The sequence below is a fragment of the Gossypium arboreum genome, chromosome 1 (assembly GCF_025698485.1).
Source record: "Gossypium arboreum isolate Shixiya-1 chromosome 1, ASM2569848v2, whole genome shotgun sequence".
Taxonomy (NCBI): domain Eukaryota; kingdom Viridiplantae; phylum Streptophyta; class Magnoliopsida; order Malvales; family Malvaceae; genus Gossypium; species Gossypium arboreum.
Window position 1 is genome coordinate 10389622 of NC_069070.1, and position 11667 is coordinate 10401288.

The window sequence follows — 11667 nt, forward strand, 5'->3', positions numbered from 1 at the left end:
GTTTATGTACATATATATATTTCTTATTTATATTTTTTATGACTATTTATATATATATGTGAAGTAAAATAAAAATAAAAAAATTTTACCTTTTTCGCCGCCCAGTGCAATGGCCGATCGGCAATGATCAGATGATTGGCCCTATGACCGAAAATCAGAAAGAGGGAGGGGGTGTTGAGAGCTTTTTTTTTTCTTTTTTGGGGTGGGGAAGGATGAAATGATTTTTTTTTAAAAAAAATTGACTTATATAGGCCCCCAAAACGACGTCATTTTGGGACTGGCCTCAAATGCCCAAAACGACGTCGTTTCATGCCTGACCCGCGCGACCCGACCCGCTTCAAGCTAGGATCCGCGTGTTTTATTTTGGAAGGGCTAATTGCACTTTTAGCCCTTCCGCTTTTTTATGGTTTTGCAATCAAGTTTTTTTTAATTTTAATTTTTGCCCTTTAATTTTTTTCATTTCCAATTTAGTCCACTTAGAAGCTGTGCATTTCAGGGGGAAGGGAAAATTTTCCTTTTGGTCCCTCCTTGTTATTCGCGCGTTCAATGTGATCCATTTCCTTTTTATTTATTTTAGATTTGCCCCAAACTTTCATTTTAAGTTCAATTTAGTCCTTTTCCATTATTTTGCTATTTTCTTTTCAAAATTAATTATTTTTATTATTATTTTCTATTATTATATTTATTATTATTATTGTTTTACTACTATTACTACTATTATCCTTGTTGACATAGTATATTTATTTCTATTATTTTCTATTATTGTCATTATTAATATATACCATTATTATTATTAATATATTATTATTATTATTAATATTATCATTATTTACATGTTATTATTTCTTTTCTTTTCTTTTTATTATGGCTTTATTATTATTACTATTATTACTATTTTTATCTTTATTATTATTATTATCTTATTTTATTACTATTATCAATTTTGTAATTACTATTACTATTGTATTATTTCTATTATTATATTTTCATCTATATTTATTTTCTTATTACTTATCTATTTATATTTCTTATTTATTTATATTTTGTTATTATCATATTTTAGGTATTATATCTCTATTTATATTTATGTATTAATATCATTATTTTACTATTGTTATATTTTTCACACTATTATTATTATCATTACTATTACTATCATTTTTAATAGTTTTACATAATCTTTATTTATTTACTACTAGTTCTTTTTAATTTCAAATATTTTTAGCTTATTTATTATTTCCTTTTATTTTAGCTTATTCGTTTTCTTTATTTATTTTATTTTTGCTCGTATCATTATCATTCACATTCGCGTCTATGTTTATTCTGTTATGCCTGTCAATATCGAAATTGGAATTTGTTTATGCATTCTTTATTATCTCATTTTATTACAACTTATGTTATATTAACCTTTACCCGACCCCAAATTGATTCTTTTATAAAGGCAATGTTTTGTATTTGAAAATTCGAGTAAATCATGCCCTAACTTATTGGGTTTCGATTTTTCTCATTTGACCTAAATAACGGAACATTCTTTTAAATCGCAATACGAGTTTTGAATAAAATGCTTACTCTCTGAGATTAGAGGTGTTGTGTCCTAACTTACCGGATATGACATCTTGTTACCTCGAGACAAGATTTTTGTAAATAAAGGCAATATTCGGTATTTGGAAGTTCGAGAGATCGTGCCCTAACTTACTGAGTTTCGATTTTCCTCGTTTACCTTAAATAATCGAATATCTTTTTTAAAAAAAAAGGTTAAAATACATGAATTTTAAATAAAAGGCAAGCTCATTCTCAAAAGTTCGAGATGTCGTGTCCTAACTTACTGGATGTGACATTTTATTACTTCGAGATGAGAAGCTCTTTAACATTCGGGTGTTTTTTACAAAAAGAGATATCGTATTTTAAAGTCTTTCAAGTTTTCAATTTTCGACACTAAGACACTAATTAATCAACTAGGTACCAATTTTTGGGCGTTACGAGGGTGCTAATCCTTTCTCGCACGTAACCGACTCCCGAATCCGTTTTTTTAAATTTTGCGGACCAAAATCGTTGTTTAAATAAATCAAATCATTTATTAAAAACAACCACTTTTACGAGGTGACCCAATCACACCTCATCAAAAAGGATCGGTGGCAACTCCCGTTTTCTCATTTTCATTTCCAAAATCAAGTCGACTCTCTCGTTTTTTTTTTCAATAAAAATGGTTTCGACAGCTTGGCAACTTCGCTAGGGACCCAAATAAGAGAGTCAAGCCAAAGTTGATTAACTTTTGTCTTTTTGTCGAAAATTGAAAATTTGGGTTAAATTACGATTCTTTCGTCTCATTTTACCCGTCTTTGTTACGATCTTCATCATTATGGTTTCTAATTGCTGTATTGGTTTAAATTTTGATATCTTTTTGCTCATTGCATTGCATTATCGGTTGATCTTACCCTTTTAAGTGGGAGTGAAAAACTATTCCTTCGTGAGGTTTTCACCTCCGTGTAGGATAGTGGATCGCTTTCGGGATACATCCGTACCTATGTCTTCATGAGATTTTCATCTCCGTGCAGCCATAGGGAAATGTATTCCCCTGAACTGAACTCGGTCTATATGAGCCTATAATGGGTGAGGATCGAGGAATCTGCTGGTTCAGGTACCTTTAGAACCAAGCCGCATATAGTGAGCCGTAAGAACCCTCCTTAGGTAGAACTACACCAAACCCTAGCAGTTACCTGAATAGGTGCTTAATTACTTCCTGTTTGCTTTGAGTTCTATTTTATGTATATTGTAACGCCCCAATTTTCAGGAATTCTGTGAATGTTGGCATAGGTTTAATTATGTTAGTGGGCCTCTAGAAGGCCCAAGCTTAAGACAGAACCCGTCAATTTTAGTTAATTTTTGTTCCATAAGAAAAAGGGGGTGAAATTATGAAATAGAACCTATGTGAAAATGTTTGAAAATGCTATAGGCTAAATTGAAGTGGCCAAATAAATAGGAGTGCAAAATAGGAGGATTTGAATGACAAACCTCCCATTTTACATGAAGTGGCCAGCCATCATGTTGTTGTAGACAAAATGTACACTTGATATCCATAATTTATGGTACAAATTGATAATGGGTTAGGTAAATGTTCCATGATAATGGGTTAGGTAAATGTTTCATGATAATGGGTTAGGTAAATGTTCCATGATGGGAATTTCATGTCTTTTGTATTAAAGAATTAAATGGATGAAATATGAAATTTTATTAAAAGAAAAAGGGGTGAAAAGAACAAAGTTTTGTCCATCTTTGTTCATCATAGGCTAAAGTTAGAGAAGAGAAAGGAGAGGAGAAAGCTCTTGAATGTTCGGTCACTTGGGGAAGAAAATTGAAGGTAAGTTCATGGTAGTTTGCTTCTATCTTGATGTTCATGAGTTCTTCTTGATTCTACCTTAACTCTTGAAGCATATTTTGGTTTTTGGTTGTGTTGTGAGCATTTGGTCATGAATTAAAATGAAGGAAATGGTTGTTGTTTCATGTTCTTTTGATGAAAAATGGAAGATATGTGAAGTTGAGCCAAACAAATGAGCATGCATGTGCTTAGATGCTAAGGGGAAAAATCGACTAATATGTTGTGCTTTAAAATAATGAAATGGAGATTATACTTAAGTGAAATCATAGATATGTGATGATTGATTGGTGATATACATGTTTAAAAAAAAAAAAAACATGCATGCAAGTTATGTGTGAAAGAGTGATTTGGTAATAAATCTGCTTGGGACAGCAGCAGTAACGTGACTTTGGAAAATCACCATAAATTGTGGGAGATGAGTTAGAAGCTGCATAAATTATGTAATTAAAGCTTAATGAGTCTAGTTTCAAATGGAATAAACGAGAACATATTTTAAATTCTGTACAATGAGAAATTTGATTCGTAATGAAGAGTGGTCAGATTAGTCAAACAGTGAAACATGCGAAACTTTGAGAAAAATCTGGTATTGATTGGCCAAACCAAAAATTCTGAAAATTTTATGGATATAAGATATATGAGTCTATTTTTAGGGAAAATTAACGGCACTTGATTTGGAGTTTCATAGCTCCAGTTATAAATGATTTAGTGACTGTTGCTCAGGAAGACAGCTTGCAGTGAAATTATGATTATGTGGTAAACATTGACAAAAATTTGTTAATGAGTTGCTTATTGATTTCTTATAAGCTTACTGTGATCTGTAGGTGTGGTTGGCCGAATATTGTAAGGGGTTAATACGTAGTTCGTATTTGAATAGTTAGATTAATATGTTAGTAATCCAATTGTAGGCAGTTCGTGTGTGGATCTCGTCAGCATATCGCCACAAACAGGTGTGTAACTAACATCCTCTTTCTTAGTTTAGATCGGCAAAATTCGAAAAGTCAAAATGCCAAAAACCGGTATTTTGTAGATTTGCGAGAAAAGTAATGCTCGTGAGGTAAATCGATTAATTTTTTGGTAAGCTGCAAAATTTGGACTGCAAAGTGCATGATTTACGTGCCTCAATTTTTTGGGCTTAATGGGCCAAAATTGGAATGATGGGCCAATCGGCCCAATTCGTAAGAACCCTCGGTACGTGATTCTACTAGTACGTGAAAAGAAGGAATATGCATGAAAAATCCTAAAATAGATAAATTACTAAAATACCTTTAAAAGTGGAAAATTTATAGTTTTACCCCTAGTAGATAAATTACCGAAATACCCCTAGGGTTAAATTGACCTAAATGCATGTTTGACTGTTGTTATTTACTGCATGCCATATTGTTATTATCTGATGCATGGGATTAGGATATTGACGGAGGAAGTACTGAAAGTGGCTTGTCCACGTACTGGAGGCTTTGCCTCAATTTATTGTTAACTGAGTAGCAAGGTCGCAATCGTGGAGTGTTAAATGGGTGGGTTGAGCTATTCCTCACATGGAGTGTATGGCTGGTGCGGGTGGAGTGTAGTGGTTGGTGGGTTGAGTAGTCTCCCAAATGGGCTTGCATATGTTATTGATGTTGCATGTATTTTGAAATGGGCCTATGGGCCATCTTATTATCTGAATAAGGGCTAAGGCCCGCTTTATTGTAATCTGAAAAGGGCTCGTCCAAGACCATCATTACTGAATGGGCTTAGGCCCAATAGGCTTGAGCTAACTTGGACTTTGAATGGGTTTTCCTTACACACTGAGTTTCCCCAAACTCACCCTTTTATTTTCATCCACGCAGGAAATCCCCGACCATAGTGGGCTTGGAGCTGTGAGGGAATTCGGAGTGGCCACCCGTTCTGAAAGTTTGATTTTCTTCTGGTGAACTGGACATCCTTTTATTTATGTTTGAAGTTTTGGGTTTTTAAATGTAATAAGGCCGCTTAATTATTTTTGATGGTTTTAATATGTATTACTAAGATAGGTATTACTTATTTTAAATGTTGAAATTGGATAGCTTCAGAGCGCGTTTTCAAAAACAACAATTGATTTCAAAATAACACGACAATAAGTAAAGCGTCCGCAATGAAAGTATTTTCCAAAATTAATCACTTTTCCTAAAAATGACTTAATCAAATCGGTTTCCTAGAAATATCCATGATATTAAGGTGTGGCAATAGCGGTATGCATGTCTAGGATTGGATCCGAAGGAGCTTGGTACTTAGCGATCAGATGGACTCACCACCTCTTTCCGGTTTCCTACCGGTGCACGACTTCCATTCACTTTAACCTATAATGAAATTATCTTTTAAAACACTAAGTAAGTTTTTTTGGATCAACAATATAAAATGTTTTGAACGCTTCGATGTGGCATGTCGGATTCGGTCATAACGTCTGGGCCGGGTTTGGGGTGTTACATATATAATACTGACTTGTTGTGTTTTCCTATTATTGCATGGCATTACATTATAAAAAGGTGTTGATTCACGTTCGGTTACTAGATAGAAAAACTCAGCATGGAAAAAGGATTTCTTGATAGAGTGGAAGAAAATGCGGCCGTCCAAATATGGTTTGAAAAGACGCAACAAGAGAAAGGTGATAGTTTGACTAAGGGATACGAGTCAGAATTATGGGATTTTACTCACATCAGTATGGTTCAGAATGACCTGCAAGAATTAAAAGAGATATGGAACGGTTGGAACGATGAGATCAAGCAGTCATTTTATCATAATTATGGAGACTTACCCTATTTACTCGAGGTGAAAGTAGACAAACGCTTATTCCGAGCTCTCGCCCAATTTTGAAACTTCGTCTACAGCTGCTTCACTTTTGGAAGAGTTGATTTGGTACCTACCGTGGAAGAGTATATGGCCTTACTTCGCTGCCCAAAGGTTAAAGTTGACAAGGCCTATTCCAGAGCTGTTAATGTCTCGCCATTTGTAAAGAGATGATGAATATCACGGGGATGAACGAACAATGGGTTACAGCCCGGATTAAGCAAAAAGGAGACGGTGCTTGTATTCCTTGGAAGAACTTGAGATATCTAATTTTGGTACATCCGGATATGAAGAAGAGGGTTGATATTTTCGCTTTGAGCATCTACGGTTTGGTCGTCTTTCTCAAGACATTAGGATACGTAGATGAAGCAGTCTCAGACCTGTTTGATCGACTTGATAAATGGGTCACACCTATCCTTGCAATCTTGGCCGTAAAGTTTAGATCATTGAATGTTTGCAGGAGAGTGGGTGAAGGTAGATTTATAGGATGTGAGCAACTTTTGCTATCATGGTTCCATAGCCACTTTTGGAGGGTGGAAAAAGTCTCATATCGAGTTTTTTTCTAAAAACTACTCTCCATTGAAGGAATTAGTGGCTGAGCTAAGGCGGGATGACCTTTCCGAAGAGAAATGGATAGCGATTCTCTGGAATTTACAAGTTAAAGATGTTGAATGGAAGGCCCCATGGATGATTCCCGATGAGATCTTATATCAGTGTGGTGACTTTGACTGGGTTCCTTTACTTGGGATATGGGAAGCTGTTGGATATGCTCTACTATTTGTGTTAAGACAATATCGATCAATGCAGTTCATACCGCTGACACAGGGGTTGGCTCAGTGCGAGTTCTCATATAAGGACAATAATTATAGGAAGAGAGTCCGTGAGATATCAAATGCTTGGAACCAAATTCGTAGGATGAAAGGATTCGCTGCAGGCCCAATGACGACCCCCGAGTATGACTAGTGGTGGAGTAAAAGAATCAACGACAACATCCCAATGCCAAGTCAAGAAAACGCTCGGCCGATAGAGGAGCATTTATAAGTAGTCCAGTCCGAGTTAGAGATCATCAAGCAATACTTTGAAAAAATGAGCTCGAAGTTGGGAAAGAAGATAGAGCAGTTAGAAGAGGAGAAGATGAAGTTGGGACTAGACGCCGATATCCATAAGCTAGAGGTCGAAAAATTGAGGAAGGGAAAGAACAAGGCCGAGGAAGATTTGGATAGTTTGAAAACTGATTACAAGAAGCTGCATATATCGATAAGAACTGCAGGCTTGGGTAAAACGTCTGAGCAGTGGCGTCAAGAAATTAAAGAAAAAAAGACCAGAGCTGATCATTGGGAGAAGAAATTTCAAGATGTTCGAGTGCGAGAGGACGCTTTGAAAAAGAGTTTGTTAGAAAGTCAAAGCGAAAAAGAGAGGTTACGAGCTTGGGTGGCCGAATTGGAAAAATCACTACATCAGTATCGCATTTGTAACTCTGTAATTGAATTGAAGGCTAGTCTAGGCAAGATCGATGAGTTGAAAAAGAAAATTGAGGAACTCGAGACTGCACTACAAGATAGTCAAATTCGAGTAGAAATCCTTGAGGCAAACAGTGAACATTCCAAAGAACAACTTTGCCACTCTCAAGATCAGATCAGAAATAGAGATTATGTCATGGGCGAGGCTGTGACTCAAGTTCGAAAGGTAGCCAATCATTTGCAAACCTTGGCAATTGAAACTAATGTATTAACCTTAAAGTACGAATCAGAATCAGACCGAGGCCGGGACTTAGCTTGACTTCTTAGAAAGGTTAAGGCTTTGGGCATTAGGGCAAAGTCGTTTATATAATCATCCACTCTATGTAAAGAAATTTTTTCTTCTAGTAAAGTTGTTCTAATGAAATTGAATCAGAATCAATGCCTTTTTTTTGCATTCATTTCATTCATTTGCATTACATTTCATCGTATGCATTAAATTTCACGAAAAAACCCTTATTAAACCAAATCATTTCAGTTAATCTGGAAACCAACAAGAGTTAACCTACCGAATACCGCTACAATACCCGTCACAAAACTAAAACAATGAATCAGAGATTAGAAAGACTAGAACAAATGAAAAGGGATATGCAAGAGCAATTGCAAGCGCAGATGTAAGAGCAGTTAGCTAAAATATAATAGGAGATGAGAGAACAAATGCAAGAGTCCCAAAATAATATGATAAGCCAATTGGTGCAGTTGTTGGTCAAAGAACGCGAAAAAGGGAAGAATACTACGAACGAAAATGAGGATCCTATCTACCCGCCAGGCTTTACTCTAATTAACATCCAGACACCACCAGAAGTATACCCACGAGGGATACCCATTACTGTCAGGCCTCAACAACATCAAACCGATACCTCGGCACTAATGAACTATCAAACAAGCTCGGGCTCCAATCTTGGGGATAATCCAACCAATCCTGTTGTTCCTGATCTCGATAATGTAGCAGAGATGGAGAAAACAAGAGTGGAACTGTCAAAACAACTGGAGGATTGATACAGATGGCTGGAAGAAAAACTCAGAGCAATGGAGAACGCTGATTACCATTACGGGATAGACGCCAAGGACCTAAGTTTGGTCTCAGATTTAGTGCTCTCTCCTAAGTTCAAAAATTTAGATTTTGAGAAATATAATGGAACTAGTTGTCCAGAAGCTCACATCACCATGTTCTGTCGAAGGATGGCAGGGTACATTCACAATGATCAACTGTTGATCCATTACTTCTAGGACAGTTTGGTTGGGTCTGCGGCCAAATGGTACAACCAACTAAGCCGTGCTCAAATCCATTCATGGAAAGACTTGGCACAAGCTTTCATGAAGCAATATGGCCATGTGACAGACATAGCACCCGACCGAATCACGTTACAAAACATTGAGAAGAAACAAAATGAGAGCTTCAGGCAATACGCCCAAATATGGAGAGAGGTGGCGACACAAGTCCAACCATCTCTTCTGGAGAAAGAAACAACTATGCTCTTTATCAATACTCTGAAGGCTCCATCCATCAACCACATACTGGAAAGCGCTACTAAGAGCTTCTTAAACATAGTAATGTCTAGAGAAATGATAGAAAACATGATAAGATACGGGAAGATTGAAGCAGGGAAAAGTGTAAGAAACTAGCCCCGAGAAGGAAAGAAAATAAGGTGAACAACACGAACATGTACAATAAGAGTTATTCTAAGCCAGTCACCGTGAGCCAACCGAGGGCAGTGACTACTAGCCATTAGGGCTCTAGAAGATAAGATTCCAACCAAAGGCCTAACATGAAAAGAGTCTAGTTCACGTCTATCCCGATGTCATACAGAGAGTTGTATCAGAGCTTATTCGATGCCCATGTGGTGTCACCTTTCTACTTGAAGCCTATGCAACCCCCATTTCCAAAATGGTATGACGCAAACACCCAATGTGAGTACTATGCTGGGATAACGGGGCACTCGATTGAGAACTGTACCGCGTTTAAAAAGTTGGTAGAAAAATTTATCGAAATGGGTATCGTAAAGTTTGGCGACCCATTAGGACCCAACGTAGCAGGAAATCTGTTGCCCGATCATGTTAATAAAGGGATAAACGCGATAGTCGAGAGTGGGAGCAAAAGGATCAAAGCTGACGTGGCAGAAGTAAAAACCCCATTAAGTTGGGTTTTGAAACATATGATTGATGGAGGTCTGATCGCACAACATTCAAGGGAAAGGCCCAGAGAAGCGAGAAAATACTGCGAGTTTCATGTCGATAAGAGCCATGACATTCAAGAGTGTAATATGTTCAAGTCCATAGTACAAAATATGATAGACAATAAAGAGATGGAATTTTATGAAGAAATTAAAGGATCAGAAAAATGGGAGGTTTACGCCTCAGAAGAGGGAACAACAGTAGGGGTCCAAAGAGTTAATCACCTTGGGGTGATCATTTCGCGACCAAAGACCAATAAAGTAGGAATACAAATGGCACCGAGAGTCATAATTCAGAAACCCGTATCTTTTCCCTACAAGGATAGCAAAAGGGTTCCTTGGAACTATGACTGCAATATGACAATCCCGGGGGAAGAGAATCCGACTAGTGCTTTAGGGGAGAGCCAAGATGTAGGTTTTTATATACACAGTGGGAGACGTTATGATCCTGCGGGTACAAGAATCGAAATTGTCAAAGAAAAGGGCCCAATAGTCGAGCAGAGGAAAGAGAAGACGGTGAGGCTCGAATCGTTAATTAACGAGCCAATAACTAAAAAAGAGGCTAGAGAATTCTTGAAATTCTTAAAGCACAATGAATACAGCGTGGTAGAACAACTACATAAGCAGCCGACTCGTATTTCAGTACTAGCCTTACTCTTGAGCTCGGAGACACATCGGAGCGCGTTAATGAAAGTGCTAAACGAAACCTATGTTGCGAATGACATATCTGTCAACAAGCTGGACCGTCTGGTCAACAATATCAACGCCGATAATTTTATTTTCTTTAATGATGAAGAAATACCACTGGAAGGTATGGGATCCAGAAAAGCCCTGGATATCACCACTCGCTGTAAGGGATATACATTTTCGGGAGTATTGATTGATAATGGATCGGTACTAAATGTCCTGCTCCTATCCAAACTGAATAGGTTGCCAGTGGATAGTTCCCATATGAAGACATGCCAAAACGTAGTGAGGGCATTTGATGACACCGAAGGGAAAGTAATGGGGAGGATTGAAATACCCTTTCTAATCGGTCCAAGCATGTACAAGGTAGATTTCTTAGTAATGGGCATTAAGCCCTCTTACAATTGCTTATTGGGAAGGCCATGGATTCACTCAGTGGGGGCAGTGCCGTCATCGTTACATCAAAAGCTCAAATTTATAACAGAAGGCCAATTGGTGGCCATAAACACGAAAGAAGATATCATTGTATCCGTTACCAGCGATGCACCATATGTGGGGACAGATGATGAAGCCATAGAATGTTCTTTTCAGTCGTTAGAATTTGTAAATGCGACCTTCATTGTTGAAGGAAATAAAGTCCCGACGCCCAATATCTCCAAAACTACAAGGATGAGCCTACAAATGACGGTTGGGAAAGGAGCTTTGCCCTGGAGAGGGCTTGGAAGAAGCCTACAAAGAAGAATCGAGGCACCCATACTCATGGACAAATAAGATCACTTTGACTTAGAATTCAAGCTAGATGCAAAGCAAAAGAAAAAGGAGCAAGAGAAAAAACAAGAAAGGAGAAGAGCGAGTTTAAGCGGAGAAGAGGTTAAATGGGAGCCAATGACCTTTCCTCACATATCCAGAACATTCGTGTCGGGAGGGACTATTTACTCCGAAAGAGGATTGATAGGGAAAGGTTCTGCCGAAGAAATGTTGGAAAACTTGAGCATTAACGCCATATTCGAGGAAGAAATGAGAGAAGATGATCAATTAGGCATTTGCCCATACATACCGGGGAGCGTTTTGAATAATTGGACCACGGAGGAGATCCCTGTAACTTTTAAAA

The 11667-nt window shown here is 37.3% G+C and overlaps 2 protein-coding genes and 1 long non-coding RNA gene across 3 annotated transcripts; all 3 read left to right on the forward strand.

Annotated features, from left to right (window-relative positions):
- The first annotated feature begins 3232 nt into the window (after nucleotides 1–3232).
- LOC128291848 (uncharacterized) lies at nucleotides 3233–5402 on the forward strand. The gene is made up of 3 exons (XR_008281786.1): nucleotides 3233–3358; nucleotides 4282–4323; nucleotides 5203–5402. It is a non-coding gene; the product is annotated as an uncharacterized LOC128291848 (long non-coding RNA).
- Nucleotides 5403–7264: 1862 nt separating this feature from the next.
- Nucleotides 7265–8694, forward strand: LOC108481444 (uncharacterized). The gene is made up of 2 exons (XM_017784575.1): nucleotides 7265–7864; nucleotides 8395–8694. The coding sequence occupies exons 1-2, from the start codon at nucleotides 7265–7267 to the stop codon at nucleotides 8692–8694; spliced, it is 900 nt and encodes a 299-aa protein (XP_017640064.1).
- An 800-nt stretch (nucleotides 8695–9494) lies between these two features.
- Nucleotides 9495–11327, forward strand: LOC128279406 (uncharacterized). The gene has a single exon (XM_053018204.1). The coding sequence runs from the start codon at nucleotides 9495–9497 to the stop codon at nucleotides 11325–11327; it is 1833 nt and encodes a 610-aa protein (XP_052874164.1).
- Nucleotides 11328–11667: the final 340 nt, after the last annotated feature.